Source organism: Cavia porcellus, unplaced genomic scaffold (assembly GCF_034190915.1).
Source record: "Cavia porcellus strain 051 isolate PalLab524CR breed Dunkin Hartley unplaced genomic scaffold, mCavPor4.1 scaffold_21, whole genome shotgun sequence".
NCBI lineage: Eukaryota > Metazoa > Chordata > Mammalia > Rodentia > Caviidae > Cavia > Cavia porcellus.
This window is the reverse complement of record NW_026947504.1, coordinates 5,512,201-5,535,973: the sequence shown is the minus strand read 5'-3', so window position 1 is coordinate 5,535,973 and position 23,773 is coordinate 5,512,201. Positions and strand designations below refer to the sequence as shown.

The 23,773-nt window shown below is 58.3% G+C and overlaps 2 protein-coding genes across 4 annotated transcripts in view; both read right to left on the bottom strand.

Moving 5' to 3' along the window:
- Nucleotides 1-2,256: 2,256 nt before the first annotated feature.
- Nucleotides 2,257-9,177, bottom strand: LOC134472016 (obscurin-like). The gene is made up of 15 exons (XM_063232824.1): nucleotides 9,089-9,177; nucleotides 8,962-9,007; nucleotides 8,638-8,783; nucleotides 6,583-8,491; nucleotides 6,195-6,275; nucleotides 5,988-6,098; nucleotides 5,745-5,912; nucleotides 5,013-5,135; nucleotides 4,762-4,932; nucleotides 4,257-4,341; nucleotides 3,834-4,073; nucleotides 3,423-3,646; nucleotides 3,030-3,105; nucleotides 2,750-2,899; nucleotides 2,257-2,579 (listed from the first exon to the last, which is right to left on the bottom strand). The coding sequence occupies exons 3-15, from the start codon at nucleotides 8,737-8,739 to the stop codon at nucleotides 2,405-2,407; spliced, it is 3,615 nt and encodes a 1,204-aa protein (XP_063088894.1). The 5' UTR covers nucleotides 8,740-8,783; nucleotides 8,962-9,007; nucleotides 9,089-9,177; the 3' UTR covers nucleotides 2,257-2,404.
- A 5,949-nt stretch (nucleotides 9,178-15,126) lies between these two features.
- Nucleotides 15,127-23,773, bottom strand: part of Obscn (obscurin, cytoskeletal calmodulin and titin-interacting RhoGEF) — a 95,803-nt gene continuing 87,156 nt past the window's right edge. For 2 of the 3 annotated variants that reach the window (XM_063232821.1, XM_063232822.1), the window contains 6 exons: nucleotides 22,947-23,114; nucleotides 22,631-22,733; nucleotides 22,329-22,458; nucleotides 21,595-21,706; nucleotides 18,440-18,482; nucleotides 15,127-16,499 (listed from right to left, as the gene is read on the bottom strand). In XM_063232821.1, the coding sequence (XP_063088891.1) occupies nucleotides 15,470-16,499; nucleotides 18,440-18,482; nucleotides 21,595-21,706; nucleotides 22,329-22,458; nucleotides 22,631-22,733; nucleotides 22,947-23,114 (1,586 nt within the window). In that variant the 3' untranslated portion in view covers nucleotides 15,127-15,469. The remainder of the gene's footprint in view (nucleotides 16,500-18,439; nucleotides 18,483-21,594; nucleotides 21,707-22,328; nucleotides 22,459-22,630; nucleotides 22,734-22,946; nucleotides 23,115-23,773) is intronic. The other variant, XM_063232823.1, reaches the window with a different exon arrangement.

The window sequence follows — 23,773 nt, the reverse complement described above, 5'->3', positions numbered from 1 at the left end:
TCCAAAGGTGACACATTAGATTGCCCTATATATAGAAAATTCTTTTAAAAATTACACAAATGCAGAACAGATGTTGTTAAGGAGTGTTCAGACTGTGAAGGAAGAGGTGGAAGTTCTGTAGTGAGTTCTTCATGCCAATGTGCTTTTCTTCATCTTGAAAAGTCCATGTGGAGCACAGACCAGGATGTCCCACACAGTGCACCTTCGTATGTTAAGTGTTTTAAGCTGTGGAAAGCTGAGCAAGTCACTCTGCCCTTGTCTCACTTTCCTCTCTTCCACCTACTACCCTAAAAGTCAGTCCTAAGACACTAATTCCTCAGGCATCTTGCCCTATATCCAAAAGCAAGAAGAGTGGCAGATGGATGAGCTAAGAGGGTTACTGGCTGTTTCTGGACTGGTTGGGGCTCACAGTCCAGAAGGCTTACCTGTGAACTGGTCCACAGTGATAGGGTTCAAATCAAGGTTTTGATGTAGTGTTTTTGCTGCTTTCACTTATAGCTTTTAACTGACTAACATCTCTATTTCCTTTGCCTTCTACGTTCTGGTCTCAGAATTTTTCTTTTGGCACAGCTGAGAGCCCTTGTCAGAGACTGAGCCCATAAGGTCACCCAATCCTGGACTTTCACCCCCCAAAAAAACTCTGAGCTCAATGAACCTCTTTTCTTTACATCCTACTCAGTTTCTGGTATTTTGTTACAGCAGTGGGAAAAGAACTCATGAAATGCCTATGCACTCATGAAATCACAAAGCTGATGGACAGTCAATGGAAACAGAACTAGAGGCAGTGGATGAGGGAGAGGGTAAGAGTGGGAAAGCTCATTGACTCAGTTTTAGAGAAATTCGGTTTTCAGGTCTAATGTGTCCTGGGTTTGAGGGTAGATGTCCATATTCAGGCCTGGTAGCCTGGAGCTGGGAACATCAAAGCTGCCTGGACTTGTCAGTATGTGGCATTCATTGGGCTCCTGAGACTGGCTGATGACCAGGAACATATCTGTGTGTCCAGCCCAAACCCCCAGACACAAAGCTGGGACAGAACAGGTGGAACTTCTCCTCCACTGGGAGCCACAGGCAACTAGGCTAGAAGACGGTAGGAAAAAACAGCCAGAGGACAGACTCACCTGGTCATCTCAAAGAGCAAGTGAGGAGGGAAGACACATTCTGCCTTGGATGTTGGCACAAAGAAGGGACTTTGCCGTAACTGGATGCCTCAGTACCTCTGCTCACTGGAAGGGTGGTCAGGGACTGACGGCTTGTGACCAAGAGGAGAGAAGCATTTGGCCTTACTCTGTCTGTGTGCTGAGATATAAGCAGGGGACCTGGCTCTCTCTCCTAAAGACCTTGGCCTGGGTGAATCTGGTATTCTGCCCCCAAGAAAAGGCCCTCCCTGTCACCTGCAAAGCTACCAGCTGCGCTTCTGCTATGGTCTGGAGGTTGAATGTTCCCAGGAGTACATGAGTGGAAGTTGGGAGGTGTTGGAGCCTCTGACAGGTTAAACCTGTGGTCCTTAGAGCACCCAGGGTGTAGGACACACACACACACACACACAGGCCCACCTCTGTTTGCTTCTTGGCATGAGGTGAATGGTTTCACTCCAACACGTTGGTGGTGCTGTATCACCCCATCCAAAAAGTAATGGTCCAACCAAGGCCTAGACCCTCCAAAACCCTGAGTGAAGGTACATCTTTACTCCTTTATTTCAGGTGTTTTGTTACACCCACTGGGTCAAATTTCATTCCGCAGGGGGAAGGCAAAGGAGGCGGCAAAGTAGTCTTGTCAGAAGCCATGACCACAGACTGACCATAGTTGTCACTCTGCGTTCCAGAGGATCGCAGTGCCAAGACCACAACCAACGCTCAGGTGTAGGTGGTTTGCCATGGTCTGTGGCCACATGCCAGGACCGCCAAAGTCCTCAATAGGACCCCACAGGAAGAACTCAGCGGTGCTCTCTGTCTTGGCAGGTTTTTTGTCCCAGTGCCATGTGTGACCGAGTCCTACAGTGCCTGTGTGGTGAGCAGGAGAAGGGGTAACTGTGCCTGCTGCAGGTGCTGTCTGCAGGTCCCCAAGACCCTAGTGCACTCGGGGTGGCTCTGGAAGGTGATGGCCATGGCTGGTGGAGGTGCGGCTGCTGAGGGCCTCGGGTCACCTGAGGGCACTCCCCTTCCCTCTCAGCTCCCTGATCAGCCTGCTGAGGAGCACTCCTCCTCCTCCAAATCTTTCTACCGTGCCGCCCTGCACCAAAGCCAGCGAAACGTTAGCCACCAGAAACCTCTCCTTTTATTTGCGGGTGTCAGTACAGTGACCAAGACGACGCCCCAGCCAGGTGGAAGAGCTGATGTCCAGGGACCACATGCAGGCTTGGCGAGGAACCTCAAGGACCGCCCGGGTCCACGGTGAGGCTGGGCGGTCAGCGAGCGGCCAGTTGGTGTTTCTTGTACAGCAGCGCGCGCCGCTTCTCGCGCTCGCGCACTAAGGCGCGCAGCCGTGCGGTGGGGAAGGCCACCGGCGCAGGGCGGGCGCCGGGAGGACCCTCCTCCGTCAGCCAGGAACTCTGCAGGCAGCTGGAGGCACATGGCCGTGCCCTGGGATAGGGAGCGCGCGTGAGGATGTGTGGATGCTGGCGGGCCAGAACCAGGAGAAGGGCGGGAAGGGGGATTCCAGGGCGGGTGGAGGCGGAAGGACGAGCGAGGCCGGGCGGAGTGGACACGGCTGGAGGACAGGTCAGGGCGCTGGAGGGGGCACGGCTCCTTACCAGGGCTGGGTGCTCAGCGTGCCCCGCAGGAAGGCCACGGCGCCCCCCGACAGCCCTGCATAGCAGCGGCTCAGCCGGATTAGCCCCTTGCGCAGCCCCTTCTGCAAATCGCGGGTTCCCTCGCCGCTCACCGGGTACTCCGCGCTCAGCCTGTGTATGGGTAGGGGGCCCTCCATTACCTTCTATTGGTAGGGGCCACTCAAGATGGCACGGGACTCCGAGGGCGCCCTGCCCGCCCACTTTGCGCCCTCTTTCCCCCATGATAGCTGGAAAGGCTCACATGATGAAAGCTGTCACACCGATGGCCCAGATGTCTGTCTGTGGGACAGCCCCCTGGCCCTCCAGGAGCTCCGGAGCTGGAAGGGAGCACAGGGAGGGGGCACTGATGAGAGGCCAGGTGGGTTGACACTGGCACATGGGCACGGGTGAGTGGGCTGAGATGGAGAGCACTGGTAGAGACGAACCCAAGTAGTTGTGTGAGCACAGGTAAGGGGCCCAACATGGGGACCCAGATGTGTGGGCCCAGGCTGAGAGTCAGGTGGAATACACAGGTGAGAGGATGGCTCCTTGCTGGAGCTGGGCAAGGTGGGGCAGGCAGGACAGGTGGAGAGGGGCTTTCCACTGCACCCCAAGCCAGGTCCCTGTAGCTGAGTGACCCTGCTTACACACGCACCCATGGTCTCCAAGTAGTCCTTGAAACTCTCAGAGGGCAGCACCTTTTCCTGGTGGAGGCTCTGGGCACTCCCCAGGTCCACAACCTTAAGCAGGTTATACTCTGTAATCATCATATTCTCTGACCGCAGGTCCAGGTGCAAGATGTGCTGGGCATGCAGGTACTGGGTGGCACTCAGCATCTGCCACAGGTAATCCTTCACCTCAGACTCTGAGTAGGAGGCCCTAGGGACAGAGGTGGCTTGGCACAGGCATCAAAGAGAGGGCATGCAGAGATCTGTGCCCCAGTGGCCTGGGAGAGGCTGCCCAGCTCTGCCAGCCAGGCATGAAGGTCAAACAGGATAAGGTAGGACACAAGCCCCATGTCCACCTGCCCATCTGCTCAACCACACCAGCCTGTGCCACCCTTCACCTCTCAGCCAGGCCGGGGAGCAGCTCAGGCCCTGAGCACAGCTCCAAGATGAGCACCAGGTGCCGAGGGCTGAGGTAGGCGGCGTGTAACTGGGCCAGGTGTGGATGGTGCAGTCTCTTGAGGGCTTCATATTCCTGGAGCACTGCCATCTTGTCCTCAGGCTGGTAAGGGATAATCTTAGCGGCCAGTGCCCGACCACTGGCCTTCTCCCAGCACTGCCGTACCACACTGAAGCGGCCCCTGGGCAAAGGTGACACCAGGAGGGTAAGGTCCTTGAGGAGCAGGGCAGGAGAGGCAGGAGGCCATAGCCAGATGCATGGGGAAGAGGCTTGAGCTAAGGCTGCATTGGGATTGGGGAAAGGCAGGTTGCAGGGGAGGGCGGGGCACAAAACCCACCCACCCCATGGTCCCCAGCATCCACACCTCCTGATCTGCATCTGGAAGGCGAAGGTCTTGGTATTGGGCAGGGGCTGGGCTGGCCGACCACCACCACTCTCCTCCTCAGAGGCTTCGGGAAGGCAGGTAATGGTCAGGGTAGGCATCCCGCATCCCTAGCTGTCCCCAACCCCTATGGGACTGCCTTCCCAGACACCACACAAAGGGCCCTTCTTCAGCTCCCACACATTCTGACTCATTCCTCTGACACTGGGGACAAGAATGGGGGTACTTCAGGCAGAGTGAACCATACAGAAAGTGACAGCTGCAGGGTCCCCTCCAAGAAGAAGTAGGGACAGACTCTTAACTGTCACATCACTCTTCCTCTGAGTCCAGATGCAGGCCTAGCTCTCAGGGCCACATAGCATGATGGGTGCCAAGGGATGAGGGGACCCCAGAGGGCACAAGCCTTGGCTGCTGAGTGCAGTTGGCTTTTTCCAAGGAAGGTGGTAATCACCCCATCCACCCTGTCCCTGTCCTTTAGGTGGCTCACCCAGGCGGCTTGGCCCTCCTAGGAGGACCTGCTCTGATGGGCTGCTGTAGGGTCCCATGCCCGCCTTGCTGACACATGCTGTGCGGAAGGTGTAGACACCACCCCGGGGCAGCTTGCTGGTGAGGTAGCAGCAGTCAAAGATGTCGGAGGCCAGTGTGGTCCAGCTGCCGCCTAGGCCCAGGGAAGCCATGAGAGGAGTGGGGAGAGTGGGTGCAGACACTTTCCTTAGGAGGCGGAGGACCCCCCTGTACCTTCCATGCAACATTGTATAATGTATGTCACAGGGCCACAGGACTCCACAGGCTTCCAGACCAGAAGCACTCCATCTTCGTATACCTCTCCGATGTCAGGGCGCGGGGAGGACGAGGGGCGCTCTGCAAAGGGGTCACACATGGTCAAGGTGGGCCCAGAACACCTTGGCTCCACCCCACCCCAGCCAGGAGCCACTCCAGGCTGCCTGCATTGCCAGCATCCACGCATGACCCTATGTAGAACAAGGGCTCTGGTGGCTCAGCTTTGCTGAGTGCCCAGCACCAGCTGTCTGAAGTTCACTCACAAGGCTGCCCCTATCCTGGTCCTCCTAGAAGCACACTCCATGCAATGTTTGGAGCTTGGGACTTGGCCCTGAAGGAGACACAGAACAGGGATGACCTCTCCTTCCTGTGGGGGCAGACCAGGCAGCACCGTGGAGAGATGCAGCCAGGCTTTAGGCTCTGGGAAGAGCTCCTTCCACAGGCAGATGGGCATGAGCATGGTGACCTGTGGGACTTTCACCAAAGGCTCTCTCCCTGTTCCTGGGCACACTGCTCCCGGCCAGTGCAGGACACCTTCCCACCCACTCTGGGCACCTGAAGCAGCCATGAGCCATGCCTGCCTATCAGGATCAGGCTGTTTAGGGCAAGTAATGCCCAGTGGCCACTTCTCAAGCCCCAGGTTCTGTGGTCTCACAAAGTGGGACATGGTCTCCTTGTCTCCCTACCCACCTGCTTTCCGGAGAACACTCATGCTGGCTGCTGTCCCCAGCAGGTTGCTCACACTACAGGTGTACTCGCCCAGGTCCTCAGCTGTTACCACTAGTATGGTCAGCAGCTCAAAGTTCTTCAGGGTGGAAGAGATGAGGATGCGCCCACTGCTCTCCAGGATGGCGCCATCTGCACAGGCATAGAATGGGCCTCAGTTTACCTGGACAGCCACAGCCTCTTGCCTGCCTCAGGAGAGCACCTTACCTTTGCTCCAGGTGGCTTGGGCAGCTGGCTGGGCTGACACCTGGCAAGCTAGCGTCACTGATTGTCCCAGGACCACAGCCTCATCTGAGAGCTCCCTCAGGAAGGTTGGCGCTAAAAATAGGAAACAGATGAGGCTTCAGGGGACACCCAGCCAGAGGGTGCAGCTGGACCCCACCCAGTCTTGCAGGATTGCCGGGCCTTGCTCACCGTGGTCTCTGCCTTTCAGGCCTGACAATCGGAAGGAAGCTAGGCCTACTTTCTTCCTAGAGGGCTCCTCCCTCTCTTGACCTGCAGGAAGAAGAAGCCACAGAGGCCATGATAGGCAGGAGATCCTATCCAGTGGGCAGCACCTACTTCCCCAGTCTACCCTTGCCCCAGCCTTCCCCCGACTTCCATGCTACAGGGAAAAGGCCCAGGATTGTGGGAAGTGAGCTAATCACACTGAGGCTTCCCCTCCTAGGCAGCCTGGACCCTAAAAGGCTGCTGCAGGGGCACTATCCCCTTGGGAGGCTCCTGGGACATATCCACCTCCAGGCCCCTGCAACTGCCTTACCCACAACTGGCCCCAGGAACCCAGGAGAAGGGCATTGCATACCAGGCAAAGGCCTATGGGGTGAGGCTAGGGGCTGAGCTGCCCCTGACATGAGAGGGTGGGGAAAACCCAGGTGTGGCAGCTCCCAGCAGGAGGCACCTTGCTGCATGCCCTTCAGGATTCGGGAGATGTGGGCTATGGACGCTTTCACCCTCTGGCGCAACCCGAGCTCTGGGGGCTCTTCTGGTGACAAGCACCCCGCTGGGAACTGGAAGAGGCTCCCAGAGGGTGACCACTTGCGCTTCCTGCCTGTGGCCGCTTCTCCCAGCAGGGCCGCCAGGTCATCAGACTCCTCCTCAGTGATCTCAAGGCCAACACGTAGGCCCAGCTCGCCTGGGCAGGGCCACATGGCCTCTGGGAACCTAGCCAGCTCCTCCTCTTGGTCCTCCATATCTGGAGAGGGTGGCTCCACTGGCTCTGAGGGCTTAGGGATCCTCCTGAAGATCATGAACTCAAAGGGCAGGTACTTGATGTCATACAGGTCGGAGAGGTTGAGGTATGCAGGGTCCACCTCAGAAATGTCCAAGGATATGGTATCAGCTGCCTCCACATCCCCTGACAGGTCCCGAATCTGCACCAGGGAGACCTGATCCACCTCCTCCTGTGAGGGCAGCTCTGAGGAGGCCCTTGGAGACCCCAGGCTAGTCTGGGGCTGGGAGGGCTCAACTGCAGCTTCTTCCCGCTCCTCTGAGGACTGGGACACTGACCAGGCCATCCTGGCCCACAGGGGACCCTGGCCCAGCATGCCTCCAGCATCCCCGCCAAAGGCAAAGGTCCCATAGCCAGCCACACCTGCATAGCCCCCTCGGCAGGACCCCAAGGAAAACTTCCGGGTGGTTGCCTGCTCCTGAGGCCGCTGTTGAGGGGGTGTGGAGTCTGGTGGACCCTCTGCTTGCTGGGTCAATTCTTCAGCACCCAGGGAGGGGCCTGGACAGGGTCTCCCAGGCAGGAGTGTCCGGGAGTTGGGCAGAGGGCTTGCTAGAACCAGGCCAGGGGGCTGTGTTGAGGTTAGCTCGCAGCCTTCCTGGGGAGGACCACCCAGCTCAGGGGAACAGATGGGCCCTGGGCACCCTCCACAGTTCTCCCTTGGTGGCTCATCCCATGGAGCGGGCCCCCAGTCTCCACTGGCAGATGGGAGTAGCCCAGCCTCCTTGGAGTGCACTGGGTCCCCAGCAGAGACCCCACAAGTCGGCCCGGACAAGGCTGAGGATGGACACCGCCCTTCAACACAGGCCTCTGGGGTGGGGTGCTCAGTGCTGGATGGGTCATGGTCCAGGGAGCGGCTTCGGCCCGGAACCTGTTGGGTGCCTGGGCTGGGCTGCCACAAGGCGGACTCAAAGGAAGTCGCCCGGGTCACTGCAGCCTGCTCCTCCTGGGCAGCTTCTTCCTCCAGCATGCGGTGCTCCAGGAGTGGCTCCCGCAGCCCAGGTAGGGCCCGTGCAATGTACCCGCCCTTCAGCAGGTGCCGCCGTCGCACCCCATACCGCCTGGCCCCTATGGCCACAGCCCCTCTCTCTGGGCCTTCGTCTGACTGCTGGTAAAACAGGCTGCGGATGACACTGTGTCGGGGCACACAGCCAGGGGATGGAGGTCCCGCAGCTGGAGGGCACACTGCCTCCTGGGTTGCTGTGAGGGTGGCACTGGCCTCAGCTTCCTCCGGCAGGCTAGCCGAGGGCCGCAGGAAGCCCCGGGGGTGCAGCAGTGGGGAGTGGGTTGTAGGAGAGGGTGGCAGCGACTTGGCCCGGGCGAAGGGTGCCAGCTCATAGTCCGAGGAGGCTGAGGAGCTAGAGGAGCTGCTGGTGTCTGGGCGTAGGTGCCGGGCCACACCAAGGGATGGGCTGTCGGGTGGGCCCTGGAGCAGCTCAGGGATGGACCGCATGACCAGGATGGACTTGTAGCTCATCAGAGAGCGCTAGAGCCACAGGACAGCACATTAGGGCATGGTCAAGGGCAGCCCCACCAGACAGGGTCCCTGAGGCCTGGGCTCTGCCTGCTGTTTTGCTGACACATGGCTGGGCCTGAGCCTCAGTTTCCCGTGTGTGAGGCAGTATGGCTCACCTGCCAGCGGCTGCGGGCCAGGAGGAACTTGAGCTGCTTGGTGTTAATAAAGTGAGCTTCCTCAGCAGGTACAGATGTCTGTGGGCAGCAGGGAGCAGCCATAGTGAGGATGGTACCAGCTGGGCAGAAGCCCTGGGTCCCCAAACCTAGATGCTCAAGCAGGCAAAGGGCAGAGCCAATGGTGGCACTCTGTCCCAGGCCTCATAGCAAACTGATGAGGGGTAGACACCCCCTAGACTAGAGATATGGGCCCCGCCTTCCATTTCAGTGTGCCCTCTCTGTCCCCTCCCTGCAGGTGGTAGGGCCCAGCCTGGGTGGACTCACCAGGAACCAGGGGTGGGCGAGGCACTGTGTGGCACTGGGTCGAGCCCTGCAGAGGACATCAGGTGGTCAGTCAGTGGTAGACAGGGCCAAGGGCCTAAGATGGATGATGGGTGGCACAAGCACTTACTCTGGGGCCTGCTGCAGTGTGGCCTTGATGAAGTCCTGGGCATCTGCACTGAGATGGGCAGCTGTGGGGCCGCTCCAAGACACCCGCCCCTCGAGGATGTTCAGAAGGGTGGCACGGTCACTCTCACCAGCAAATGGGGATGAGCAGGTCAGGCTGAAAGAAGCAGGCTGGGCTTCAACTAAGACCTGGCTCAAAACTGCTCCCATCCAGCCTGAAGATCCCAGCAGGCCCCAGTCTCAGGACAGAGCAAGGATCCAGGCTCAGCCTGCAGTAGGTAGCTCAGATCAGCCTGAGGTAAGGAGACAGGCTTCACAGGGGTGAGGGTTGCCCTGTGTGGGATCCAGATTTGGTTTGCAGTGAAGACCAGGTTGCAGCACGAGAGGAGACACAGAGTTAGCCTAAGGAAGGGCAGGCAGCTCAGCCTCTGTCTAGGGGGTCCAGTGGGGATGAGGACAGACCAGGTCAGCCCAGCACACATATCAGCCCTTCCCAAAATGGACATCAGAGGAGCCAAAAGGAGAAGCAGCCATGGTCACAGAGTGTCCTCTACACAACCCTGGGCCCAGGAGGGATGAGTGGCTCAGTCTCATGACAGCATGGCGCCTACAGGATATGCTGAGAAGGTCCCTTATCAGGTTGGCTGGCTGCCTGCTCCTGAAATAGCTGCCCGGACCTGGGGCTCCCCCCAGGTACACAGGCAGAGTACAAGGCCTCTGGGCTGACGTGGAAGGCGGCACTGCAGGGGTCAGAGACAGCGGCGTGGCTCACCTGAGGTAGGAGATGACTCCCACAGCCCTGCGGGAGGAAAGCACAGTGAGCTGCAGAGCCTGGCCAGGAGCAGGATGCGGAGATGCAAGGGTACCCTCAGCAGCTGCCTGGGGGCCTCCCTGACTCCACTGCTCACCAGATGTCAGAGGCCATGCTCACAGGTGCCTGCTGGATGATCTCAGGGGAGACGAACTCAGGGGAGCCATACTTGCTGTACTGCAACCCCAAAGGTGTGAGTTTCTGGGCAAAGCCGAAGTCACAAATTTTAATGTCTTCCCGAGCAGGATGCACCATTAAGATGTTGGGGGGCTGTCAGGCAAAGTCAAGATGTCAGAAAGGGCTGTGTCTGGGGATGACCCCTGCCCCTGGGGCCTTTGGGTTTTAGGAGACACTGGAGGATCCATGAGGCCAGCATGGGCAGCAGGGATTCCCAGGGTCATATTAGAGCCAAGTTCCATCAGATGGGGCTGCTGGAAAGAGAGAGCTCCCTGCCTCAGAGGTAGGCAAACTGTTGGGGAGGCAGGACAGCCTGGGCTCTGGGGTAGAGGTACCTTGATGTCCAGGTGAAGGACACCGTGACTGTGCAGGTATTGCAGCCCCTCCACCAGCTGCTGGATGTAGACCTTGACCTGTGCACAGGTGGGTCCAGATGAGGGCCACCCACCCAGCTCACTGCTCCTGACCCAGCCCTGTACAGGTCCCATGGGGAAGCATACAAAGCTCTCTGCGGGCCCCAAGCTGGGTTGCCCCAAAGGCTAGAGGGCAAGGAGCAAGAGCCATAGCAGAGCAGGGAGTCATGGGCAGGGAGGTGGAGTGGTAAGGAGGGCTGGACAGAGGTCTTAGGTCTCCTGACCCAGTTGGAGATGGCCTCACCTCAGCCTCGGTCACCACATTCTTCTTGAAGAGACGGTCCAGCAGCTCTTCAGATGAGCACCTGGTAACAGTCAAGGAAACATGGGGAGCTTCTCGACACAGATCGGTGGCCAGGATAGGGCCCAGCAGGGGGTGGTGCTCAGGGTCAGGGGGTGGCAGTGCCATCCCTGGAGGAGGCTCAGGCCTGGCCAGGAATGAAGATATACTAGCCCACATGCACTGCTGTGAGCTGTAGAGCAGTGCAGGCTGACAGCAGTCACCTTGACCTGGCTGTCCAGGGACCCCATGCTCCCCCCTTCTAGAGCTCTCCAGGCAGGGCAGGATATAGCTCCAGGATTAGGATGAGGGTCTTCCTCGTCTCGAACTGGTCCAGTAGCCCGGTAACCAGAGGGTGGCTGAGGGTGGCCAGGATGTCCCGCTCCTGATAGGCCTGGGAACGCGTCCTGCTCCGCAGGGGGATGAACTTGGCGGCGTAAGACATCTTGTTTCCCTTGTGCTGCACCCTCTTCACAAAGCCAAACACACCCCTGGGGGAAGGAGTGTGTGGGTGGCGCACCGTGGGTCCCATAGGCCCTGGGGCCTCAGGGAGCACCTGGGGGGCCTGTACCTCCCGATCTCCTCATGGACCTCGTAGAAGGACTGTAGCTTCCTCCGGTAGTGCTGCCTGTCAGAGTCCAGCTCACCATCCCCTGCATCACAGGGCAAGACATGGTCAGTGTGGGCAAGGTGACACCTTAGGCCAGTGTCACAAGAGCCCAGGGAACCCACAGCCAGAGACCCTTGTACTCTACTCACCCCCGAGGACTAGAAGCTCTGCCTTGCAGAGCACCTGGCCACCAGGATTGTGGGCTACGAAGGTGTAGACACCAGCGTCTCGCTGGGCCGTGTCTGTCAGTACCAGGGAGCATGTGGTGCCATCCCGCCGCTGCTGGAGCCGGGCACTGTCCACCAGCTGGATGCCATCCTGAGGACAAGGACAGCCAAGCGCTATCAGCCCAGCCCTGGAGATTCCCGTGCCGTGCTCAGCCTACCCTGCCAAGTGCTGTGTTCCACACATGCTACACATATGCCCTGCCCCACATCCCACCCAGAGGGGCTGGGGAAATACATAACAGGAATGGGATGGGGACTGCGGGGTGGCGTTTCCCTCCACACAGGACCACCCATGCCTGGTACCCACAATGGGCCTCCTCTGACCTTGTACCAAGTTACTGTGGGCTGTGGGTTGCCCTCAATGACAGCCTCAAACTGTGCAGTTCCACCTGCCTGGACTTGCACATCCTCAATGGTGACTTGCATGGACGGGGGCCCTGGAAGTGATTGAGGAAACTGAGGGCAGGATCCCTGGGCACCCACTATGCACAGGTCAGCAAGGTTGCAGGGCCACCCTGTAGTGACAGCCCCTCCCTGTGACAGGGCCCCACCCAGGCTTCAGCCATGGGAAGTGCTTCCCTCTGTCCAGCTGCTGTCTCTCCTGCCATGACCTCAGAGGGCCAAGCTGTCCCCTCAAAGTGGCTGAGGACAGGGCTAGCAGACTCAGAGCCAGCCTTCCCTCTGTGAGCTGCTGCATGTGTTGGCCTTTGCAGGCAGCTCAGTCAAAGTCCCCTGCCCCAGCACGGCACCCATACTTGCAGCACCCACGTTGGTGGCCTGATACACACAGGTCCTCTGTGTGGCCTCAGTGACCACATGGCTGTGGACATCCCAGAGCAGCTGTCCTGGTCTGGCCATTGGATAGGCTGTGTCTTCCACCCTGGAATCACAGAGATCACTGAGCCTGGTGATACACAGGGACCCTGCCCCCAAGGTGGCCTCCCCTATGTGCCCCTTGGGCTCTTCTGGCAAAGGAGATTACCGGGTAGGCACCGTTCGTCCCTGGGCCCCTTCAGTAGATGCCAGCTCCACCTCCAGGTCTTCCAGGAGATTGGCTTGTAGGAGAGAGAAGCAGTGAGAGGGCAGGGAGGATAGCGGGGATACCACTGTCACCAGCCATTGTGGGGAGGGGTGCTACCACTTGAGCCCTAGGACTCCCCACAGCTCAGTGCACACATGCTGTCCACGTGAGGGGCTCAATCCCTAATGTCCTGCCTGCTGGCCAGGTCAGCTAAGGACAAGCCAACACTGCCCACCAGGGCACCTAAACAGCCCAGGGACACCCCAGGCCTAGCTGGAACTTCAGCAGCTGCTGAGAGGAAGAGCCACCCAGGTACAGCCACCCTGCCTAGCTAGAAACAGGGGGCTCGGGACATTCAAGGGAACAGAGGGTGCATCTTAGGAGACTGAGACCCACTGATTGCTGCCTGCTACCTGTAGCCTGGGAGTGGGCAGATCTCTGACACCTGTCTGGGGGTAGCTGAGTGGCAAATTATACAGACACACACACAACCTGCTGTGGCCAATGTGCCAAGCCCTCTGGAGCAGGCTGAACCAGGCTGGCACAGGGGAACAAGGTGGGGTACCAGGGAGCAAAGGAAAGTACAGTTGGGTGGGGGCCAGGGCTATGCTCTCATCAGGTTCACCAACACTGGTGTCAGGGACCACAATCACGATACAGAGCACAGCATTCTTGGCACAGGACAAAGCCGGGACCGGGAGGCCCCACCACTATTCAGCCTCTACTGTGTCCTCCTCTATGACACCAGCCTAGTGATACAGCTGGAGGACCAGTCACACTCCAGGCCCCTGGGACAGACACAGCACCTGGAGGATAAATGCTGGTCCCAGCTGTGGGAGGAGGAGCCATGGATGCTCAGAGTCATGGGCTGCTATGCCTGCACCCTGACCAGAGACAAGACAAGGTGGCTGGAGGCCAGGGACCAGTCAGGGCATCTGGGCTGTGTGTCGGGTCAGGGGCATGAGAGGAGCTTGTGGGTTGGGGCAGAGGATGCGTGGACACAAGACAGGATGGTAGGTGGAAGGACAGATGGCCCCAGGTCCCTGGCCTGACCAGCCGCCATCCAGCCCAACTCAGCCTGCCAGGAGGACTTAGCAATTGAGCAAGGAAGAGGGCCCTCTCAGAGCCTCTCTGCAGGCACTCCCATAAAGGCTTCAGTTCCTAAAACAGGAGGAGCTGCCCCAGTGTGGGCAGGAACTGAGAGGATCCCAGAGCTGGGCCATAGAAAGAGACAGGAAGGAGCAAGGCAGAGTTCTGATGTGATCTTGTCTTCCTAGGACACAAGCCCACCTACACCTCCTGCTTCCTCCACCTCCACCTGCTGATGCCACAGCCCAAGCAGGGAGCCCTGGCCCTGGGACACTTTGTCTTGCTGAAGTCTCATAGATGAGGAAACTGAGGCCCGGGCCAAGGAGTCCCTGGGGCTCAGCAGCTCACACCCACAGGCAGCACTACATGGGGCCTCACCAGCTGCAGCTGAGGCTCCTGCACTGGAGGGCTGGGGTCTGGCCTCCTGGGATGCAGGTGGCCTAGTGGGCCAGGGAACAGTGAAGTCCCCTGTAGAGGGGCCTGGTGCCTCGAGTCCCTGCAGCCCCAGAAGAGTAGGTGTCACCTCCGAACGCGTTCCATCAAGGGTGGGGTGGATGGAGTCCTCTGAGGCAGCCTCTGTGGAGAGGAGGTCAGTGTGGTGAGGCCCAAGTGTTTCATGGAGAGGCTGCACACCCGGAATGGCTCAAGAAGTCCCCTCCCTAGGACCCACAGGCCCAGGCTCAAAACCCCAGGTACACCCCCTCCTTCCAGAGCCACCCAGCTACAGCCCACTCTCAGCCCCTGGAGCCCACAGCCCAACACCCTCCATGCCCCCTACACCGAGCCCACACCGACCATCAGGCCAGTCCCTAGGCTGGCTGGGGAGGTGCTGCACTGCACAGTTCCAAACACCCAGGGCAGCTGGGATGGCTGTCCAGGGGACCTCAGCTACAGCCCTCTGGGTGCAGGTCACCTTCCAGACTGGCCCTCATCTGCCCCACCTGACCAGCAGCTGTCTCCCTTTCCTCTGCCTCCCTCACCCTCCAGACACCCATGGGTGCAGCTTTCTGATATCCTCGAAGCCAAGTACCCAGGGCTGCTGACCATGGCCACTCTCCCCCTGCAGTGAAGAACCGCACACTTGGGCTGGAGACATTACTCCAGGCTGCCCTTCGAGGGTCAAGGGTGCCCATCCTCTACTCTGAGGTCACCAGGGCCCAAAATGAGCCCCAGTTGGACTTGTCAGGGACAGGGGTATTACAGTTGTGTGTGGGTCCCTGCATGCCCTGGTCCCACGTGGGCTCTGACGACGGCCTGTTCCACTTGGGCTGCTGGATCACCCCATGTCTGCATGGGTGGCCCACACGCCTAATGTAACCAGGCTGGATCTGCACAGACACAGGTCAACCAAGGACCCTATAGGCCACCCTGCGGCCAAAGGCACTGTGGGCACAGAAGCAAGAAGGAGCCCACAGCAGGCACAGGAGTTTTTTATTGTTCACAGGACCCATGACAGAAGACTGCACAACTGAGAGCTGCATGGAGCAGCAGCTGAAGGCACAGGACAAATGCTGGGCCACATGCTCTGGCAAGAGGTTCCCAAAAGGCCCAGCACAGGTCAGGGTCAGCCTCAGGGGACTGTGAGGTAGAGGCCAGAAAGGAGGGCAAGGATGTGCATCCTGAGCTTCCAGGATCTGGTGGGGCTCTAGGGGACTTGGAGAGCCCCAGACCTGGCATCAGTGCGACACAGGCTGTCCCTGCCATAGCAGTAACACAAGCACAGGTCCTGGCCCAAGTTCCACCAGGTGGTCTCAGCCCTAGGGGCCAGGGCCCTCACCCCCGCCTGGGCGGAGGCACAGTGTGACAGTCTCGCCCACGGTTCCAAAGTCAACCGTCTGGGTGGAGACCTCCGTTTTGAAGCTACACTGGCTGCTGTCTGCAAACTGTTGCACCTGGGCACAGAAGGAGGATGTCCAGGGGCTGCTGCCCCCAGGGCTAGGCCTCTCCACAAGGAAGGAGATGCCCTCAGCCCCAGGGGCCCAGGGATCTTGCTGAAAGGAGCCAGGCCAGCGCCCCATGCTGAGCAGGACAGGCTGCCCCACCACAGGCGCAGGCTCGCCGATCTCTCTCTGCAGCACCGAAACCGTGCATGGAGGGTCCCCGGAGGTGTCGGGCATGGGATCTCTGCAGCCGAAGGTTTCCCCTTCCTGCGGCACATAGTCCTCCAGGTCAGCCAGGGTCAGCGCCCGGCCATTGTGTGTGAGAATCTTGGGGCTGTGGTCACCAAGGCCATGGGTGTCCTGGGGCTCCTCTCTGACAACGAGGCTTCCGTCCTCTTCCTCCCCTCCTCCTCCCTTCTCCATGGCACTGTCCTCAGGAGTGGCCCAGGCCATGCCACTTGTGTCCACACAGAAGACCACGGGCTTCCCGACGCTGGCAACTGCTGTGTCCTGGGCCAGCCGTGTGTTGTTGGAGTTGTTGGTATTAGGGTCTGCGCTGGGCCGCGTAACGAGCACCCTCCCAGTGTGGCCAGGGGCCCCACGGGCAGGAGACACACTGTGGGGGCCCCCCTTCTTCACTTGAACCTCGATGATCTCCTCCACCTCCACCCACTTCGGTGTGGGGCCCTCAGCCTGGGTCACGAACAGCGTGGGCACGGCAGGCATCGAGCCCGGCTCCCCCTCGGGCCTACGTGGCCCCAGTGGGGAGGGCAGCTCAGGGACCTGGGCAGACAGGCCTGGCCTCCTCGGGCTGGCAGGACGGTAGAGTGGTGAACGAGATGGGGACTTGCTGGGGGACTGGTGCCGGCCACGGGGATTCTTCACCACGGTGGTGATGGTCTCCTCTCTGGTGGGGTAGAGGGCCCGAGAGAGTGGGCCCAATGGCCTCCTCATGCCACACATGGATACCAGAGCCCAAGGGGCAGCAAAGGGTGAGGCTGTACAAACTTCTACACATGCACATAAGCCTGCAGAACTCCAGCCCAAAGCCAAAGGAACAAAGCACAAAGGACTATGTGGTTAACCTCAGCTCCAGTCAAAGCAGCAAAAGGCCCAGGTTACAACCCACAGGCCAGCACCTCCACTGTCTCAGTCAGTCGGCCTCGCCAGGTGGAGATGGGACACAGCTTGTACCCAGGGCTGTACTGCCAGGTGAGCCTGACACTGTGTGGCTATCATAGCTATGGACTCTAGCTTGGGATTCCTACCTGGTCCCATGCCCTACAACATGGGCAGCAGAGTCAGGCTCTGCATGTAGGCAGATCAGACCCTAGCTGGGGCCCTGTGGCTACCTGGTCCTCCTTGGGGTGGTCCTGATGTCTTCCTGGCAGGGCCCCTGGGTGCTGGGCAAAGTGGGCCATGACCACTGCATAGCACATGGCCCTGGCTGCACCTGGACTGGAGGCTATGCTGGAAGACATGGTGTCGCCTGGTGTGATAACTCAACAGGCTATGGCAAAGGCTTTGTCTCTCCTCCTTGACTTTGGTCTAACTTGGGGACTTTGCCCAGGATGGCCCTGGAACACAAGGCCATCCCTGGGTGCCCAGAAGGACAAGTCCTGCCTCCTCTGGCCCCCAGCCAGTGAGGATGGGGAGCTGACAGCCCACGTGGGTCACAAGCCTATTTCTTCATGCTGGCCAGGACACCAGCCTGAGCTGCCTCCCCAATGTGTTGCCTGCCTCGCACTGTCCCCAGAAGGGCACAGGCCCCAGGTCACAAGCGATTTTCTCTTTCCTTTCCTCAAGCTGGAGAGTAAGGGCAGCCACATCCCACACCTGGCACAGACCATGCAGAGGTCTGACCACCCTTTCTTCCAGATCCTCCGCTCTGCTCCTCAGGACCCATCATCCATCAGCTGGGAGTGGTGACAGTGCTTCTTTCTGGGAAGGATGGGCAATGAGCAGTGCAGGCTCTGGCTGCTCCTACTGCAGGATAGGTGCTTACCTACTACGGGATGCACTATGCTCAGTCTCCTCTGGGGGGCGGGGGCAAAGGCCAAGAAGGGGCTGACCTGGGACTCCAGTGCAGGCCACCTTCAGCCCTTTTTGCAAGTCAGAGCTCGTAAAGAGGGGTGAAGAGGTCCTCACCCTGAGGCTCCCACCTCCACCCAAAGTGGCTGCATCAGTCCTGCGCCTGGGCAGATGACCTCCACCTTCTCTGCCCCAACTGCCTCTGTCCCATAACCTTGAAGGCACCTGGGGATGGAGAAAGGGTCAGCAAGGCTGGCCCTGGGGATGTAGGCATCACTGAGCCTCCTGAGCCTCAGTTTCCCCATCTTCCAAACGGGAAAGTTGGGCTCAGAGACTTTAAAGAGCTAAGACCTGTGCTTTCTATTTCTGCTGCACTGTTTAACTTAGATTCAGGTTAGTGAAAAAGCCACCTCGGCTGCACCTGTCAGGCAGGACGTTCAACTCCCTCACTCCTAGAACAGTCTCCAGCTAAGGAACGACACAGCCCTCCATCCCCTCTCCACCCACTCAGTGGGGCTCAAGCCCAAGCCCTGGCCAAGTCGCCTGGAGCTGTGCAGGAGATCTCAGGGAGGTGGTGGGCCATGGGCAGGAGTCCATGGGCAGGGCCCCAGCCTGGCTGCAGGTGGAGGAAGCCCAGCTCTGCAAAGCAGTGGCTGCACAGGTGTCTGGCCGCATCTGCAGGCACAGATGACCAAGGGGAGTAAGGCCACATGGAGGAGGAGCAGAGGTGGCCAGGCCACACAGGCATGGTGCAGAAGTTAGTGGCATGCAGGGCACTGCAGTCAGGGGGAGGATTAGAGGCACAGCTGCACTTACATGATGACGGTTTTCTTGGGGACCTTAGTCTCCTGCTCAGTGACTACAAAGAGAACAGTGGGATAGCGAGGGTTACAGACCCACAGCAACCACAGCTGGCTCAGCGGTCTGTATGGCCTGGTGGTGAGGTGACTGCTCAGCACAGGGGTGCTAGGTCTAAGCCCTGCCTGGCCATGGCACTTGGGTGTGGGGCACTGGGTTCCTCAAACTTGAGATGATTGGCTGGAGTTGGGTGCTGTGGGCTATGCAGGTGCCTGTACTGCTCATGTGGTAGCTTGGCCTCTGCCTCCATCCATGCGGTGGTGGAAAGGATCCTGTTAGCATATGGTCCTGATCTCTGATATATAAACTGAGGCCCAGAGAGAGCACAGGAGTGGCCAGAGCCACTCAGACCAGGACAACCACAAGAAATCCTAAAGACCAAAAGGTGCCTGTCCAGGGGAGAGGGGCCAGAAGTCCTGACACTGGCACTCAAGCTCCTCCCAAGAAGAGTCCTAAGAGTGCCAGGCAGAATGCTGTGCCATGGACAGCTGACCTCATCCCTCAGGAGCCCATCTTCAGTGACTCTCCTAGACTTCTCTACTGCTTCCCTGCCCAACAGCAGAATGGGCTACAGTTCCTGCCTTGCACAAGGAACCTCAGCTCCAGGGACGGGACAGCTCATCCAGGGATCAGACAACACTTCTCCCACATATCCTGGGGTCTCACCCTTGCCACTTCTGGAGGGGGGCAGCTGAACTCAAAGGTGCTCCACTCAGCCTGGACAGCTGGAGAGCAGTCAGTACATCCCAGAAGCCTTTGGAGCCACTTTGTGGGGAGTCTGAGGGGTCAAGGGGACTTGAGGAACTGCAGGGGTTCCAAGAGCTTCCACTTTGCTCACAAAGAAAGGCTTTCTCTAAGCATCTGGCATGTTTTAAACCAGCCTCACACATAGTGCATGTGAATTTAATATACTAATGGTGCCTATGTGTACCCTGGAAAGCTACACATACTGTACATATATGACATGCACACATACGTGTTTTGCATTTATATGTCATGTTGTACATGTGCACAGCTGTGTACACAAGTATGTGTGCATCATTACAGTGCATGTTTGCACATATGTGTACTGCACTATGCATCAGGTGCCTTGTGCATGTGTTCACACATGTGTTATGTGCCATGTGTATACTCCTTACATGTACTACACCTGTGTGAGCATGTGTTCATGTGCTGATGCATATATTGTGCCTGTATTTGCATGCTCACATCTGCATATGTGCATGTATAGGCACTCACATGTGGCAATGCTCGTGTGCTCATGTGTATCCTACATGTGTGCATATCATGTGCCTGTGCATGTGTGTATATGCATGTGCATACTCATATGCATATGCCTGCAAATATGTGTGCACTCACATGTGCATCGTATCTATATGTGTATATGTGCATATACTCACATGTCATATGCATACCTGTTCATATGTGTGTGTGCTTGCATACATTAAGTACATGTGCTGGCATATATTATGTGTCTTGCATACATATGTGTGTGCATGTGCTCATGGTTAAAGACTGTCTGCAGGTATGTCTCTGTGCACGTCCATGTGGATCATGTGCCTGCATGTGTCTGTGCGCATGTGCTCATATGTGTGAACCATGTGACTTGTGTGCATATGTGCATGTGTTCACGCGTGTCTTGTATCTGAATATTTGTGCTTGTCCATGTGTATGCCATGTGTTTGCATTTTTCTATGAGTCTGTGTGTGTGCTTGTTTGTACAGGCTACTCCCTGGAGAGAGGGGAGCCAGCTGCTGAGGACTGACCCAAGGCCCAACTGCAAGTTCTAGATTTGGATGGCACTGGGTTGGATGACAACCAGCACCCCACATTCAGCATAGGGGTGGGAACACCAGGGCTTCTCCTTTACACTCCCTGCACTGCAGGCTGATGAAGGTCTGGCACTTGTGCTGTGGCCCTGAATTCCAGCACTGGACAGTAAGTATTTGCAACTACAGTAGGGGCAGCTGCATGTAGCGGGGCTCCCAGCCAGGCAGATGCACAAGCGAAGGTCCATGCCCACCAGGCTGCAGAGCCAGGCAAGGTGAAGCCACAGACAGGAGTTAGAAAGCAGGATCTGGGCTCTGTTGCCAGGTCTCCAGTGCCAGCCCCCAGCCTGGCCAAGGTACTCATGATCTATCTAGCCCCAGTGGCCCCAGGCCTCTCATAGAAGCATGTGTGCCTGGTGTTATGGGCACTGTCATGGGTCAAAGAATGCCAGGGCCCAAAAGACACAGGCCAGATGGAGGGACTCAGGGTGACAGGTGTTTGGCCGGGTCTTCGCTGCATGAGGGACAAGGAACAGGCCTCTGGCTCCGAGCACACAGTCTCCATTACGGTTGCAGAACACAGAGCCCCAGTGCTGGGAGACTGGTCCCATGGGACACCCACAGTACTGGACTGGTGGATATGAAGGGTGAAGCTCCACCAGAGCTGGCTCCACTCTTACTTGCATGCCCCCAGAAACAGGATGCTTGCCCCCTGCTTGGGTGGCCCCCTCAGGGAGCAGCTCCAAGTAGGCAGCCCAGCACAGGTGCCTTGCTCTCCTCCACGCACAGACTGTCCTAGCACGGCTGAGCCAGCTGGGATCCCAGAGGAGTGATGCCCCATGTCACATTTCACTATCCATCATGAGGCTCCTCTGCAGTCAATCCACTCCCAGAACCTCAGGAGTGGCCCTCAGCCAGGCAAGGATTCTGCATCAGTGTACCCCATGTGGGCCCCACTTGCACTAAGACACCATTCCTGCTGCCGATCAAGCACAGATGTTGCCCCACACTCTGCTGTCTCCCAGACTTCAACCTCAACTGCCAGCCCCACAGATGCCAGTGGCAGCTCATGTCTCCAGCCACAGCCCTCTCTCTCTCTCTATTTTTGGTACCAGGGATCAAACTCATGACCTTGCACTTGTCAGGCAGGTGCTTATCCCGCTGAGCTAAATCCCTGGCCCTAGCCACAGCCCTTTCTTGTGGGACCCCAACCCGGCCCCAAGAAGTGCAGCCTGAGCATGAGAGGTAACATTCAGTACTCCAGAATCCTGCCCAGGCCTACACGAGGTCAGCCTGAAGTGCAGCGTCGGAGTGCCAAGGTGACAGGCGCATGGCAGGACCTACCTTCCATGCCAGCCAAGAGTGGCTCCCTGTGCCACTGGTCCTGGGCCCGAAGCACAGGACTCTGTGCTTTTAGCTCTGTATGCCCTCGAGCTGTGCCCAGCCGGTTCACCAGCTGCAGAAGAGATAAAAGAGTATCCTGGACCCTGCTTCCCATGGGGCCCAGGTCAGCTGTTGGGGCCACATCAGCATCTGTAGTGTGTAGTCCCCACCTTGGCTATGGCCTAACAAGGACAGGGTCTCCTGCAGGGACGGGCTGCTCTTCTAGAAGCACAGATCTTAGACTAGTTTCACATTAATGGACTTAAATATAAACTTAAGCACTGCATGTGGCCAGTGGCAAATATGTCAAACTATGCAAAGTTTCCCAGCTTACCAGTACATCCACGGGGAAGAGTCCCCAGCCAAAACAAAGCCACACAGAGGACCAGCCTCTGAGTAGGTCCTGGGGGAGCTGGTACAGCAAGGGTCAGGGCTCCCAGAGCACTACAGTAGTACCTGGCTACATGGGGTCCCCATAAGGAGCCCAAGACAGGCCTGTGGACACAGGTAACAGGTGCCAGGTACTTTATCCGGAGACAAGGGAGACCTGTAGCTATGGGAGCCAGGAAGGAGGTCCTGCAGCTATGGGAGCCAGGAAGCTGGCTGCAGGCAGGGGACGGCCAAGAATACTCTGGGGCAGAGGTGACATCAATGGCTGTGCCCCCCAGGAAGATGCACCCCCTCATCCCACTCACCTCGCACTCATAGCACCCCAGGTCCTCACACCCGGCTGCTCGGATCACCAGTGCCAGCATCCCACTGCGAGGCTCACTCAGCATCCCATACTTGCTGCCTGGGCTCAGTGGAACCCCGTCCTTGTACCACCTGGAACCCCCAGCAGCCATAAGGTGTGGCCACCCTGGTGTCCTTCTCAGGGTCAAGCCACATCCCCAGCACCAACCTCATAGTCCAGCCTGGCCATACCCCTATCCTGCTGCTCAGAGGCCAGCAGCTATGCCAGCTCAGCTCTGACCCAGGGACAAGCTGACAAGCCCACCTGATCTGAGGGTATGGGGTACCCTCAATGGTGCAGGTGACCTGGGCATCCTCGCCCTCCACAAAGGGCCCGGCCCGAACCTTGCTCACGAACCGTGGTGGGACTGTGGGGAGAGGGGGTGGGAGGTCAGAGACATAAATAGAGACAGAAATCCAGACAAGTATCATGGGGATGATGACAGAAGACATAGGGAGTGGTGAGGAGTGGAAGCCACACTGGCGCCACTGTGCCCCCACAAAGTGCCAGCTGGGCCCCTGGGAGCTCCATCATGCCTGATGCCACTCCCACAGCCCCTGGAACACAGGCACATGCCCACCTTGCACTAGGATCTTCCCTAGGGTGCTGGCACTGCCAGCGGCACTGGCTGCAAAGCACATGTATTGGCCAGAGTCCACGCCCGTGAGGGTGTCCAGGATGAAAGCACAGGAGCCATCAGGGTCTTCAATGAGGATGTGATGAAGGTCCACCTCTACTGGCTTTCCATCTGGAAAGCAGGGCACAGCACTGTCATGGTGATGAAGGGAGTCTGGCCCAAGTCTGTCACTGCCATTTGTCTCTGTTTCCTGTCACCCTCTTCTCTCTGAGAAGAGCACAGCCAGGTGCCAGGTACTTCATCCAGAGTACTTCACCTCTTCTCTATGAGAGCACAGCCAGACCTATCTCTGTCCCTGTCTAGTACAGACACCAGCCAAAGAAGGAGGAGGAAGAAGACCTGCCCCTACAAGGACACCCACTGGAATCCAGACTCGTGGTCACCCTCCCAGAGCCCTGTGATTCCTTGGGACCTCCCCAGTGCTGGGCAAGTCCAGTTCACACAATCCCCACTCACCCCAGCCCATTGCCAGTCCTCAGTCACCACCCAGCAACCTCCTGTCCTCTCACTGCATTGGCACCTGTAGCTTGATGTGGCAGTCAGGTCCCCCAAGGAAGTTCACCAAACCCCTGGGGAGAAGCCCAGATCCAGCACCCAACCTTGGAAGCCTTGCAACCATCCAGAAAAGCCCTTGTGTTGACTCCTTCCTCCACCACCAAGTTGGAGCCACTCAAGGAGACCCTTCCTAGGGCACAGACCCCGAGTCATCCCAAGGCTGACAGGGGCCCGGAAGCATTGACAAGGCAGGGCCCAGTCCTTTAAATTATCCT

Coding starts and splice junctions, on each gene's coding strand:
- LOC134472016 (XM_063232824.1), bottom strand. CDS start 8,739: ATGGCTGCTCCCTGCTGCCCACAGACATCTGTACCTGCTGAGGAAGCT. Junction 5,136..5,744: donor GAGTGTTCTCCGGAAAGCAG/GTGGGTAGGGAG, acceptor ACCCCTTTGCAG/AGCGCCCCTCGTCCTCCCCG. Junction 2,900..3,029: donor GGTGTGACAGCTTTCATCAT/GTGAGCCTTTCC, acceptor ACCCATACACAG/GCTGAGCGCGGAGTACCCGG.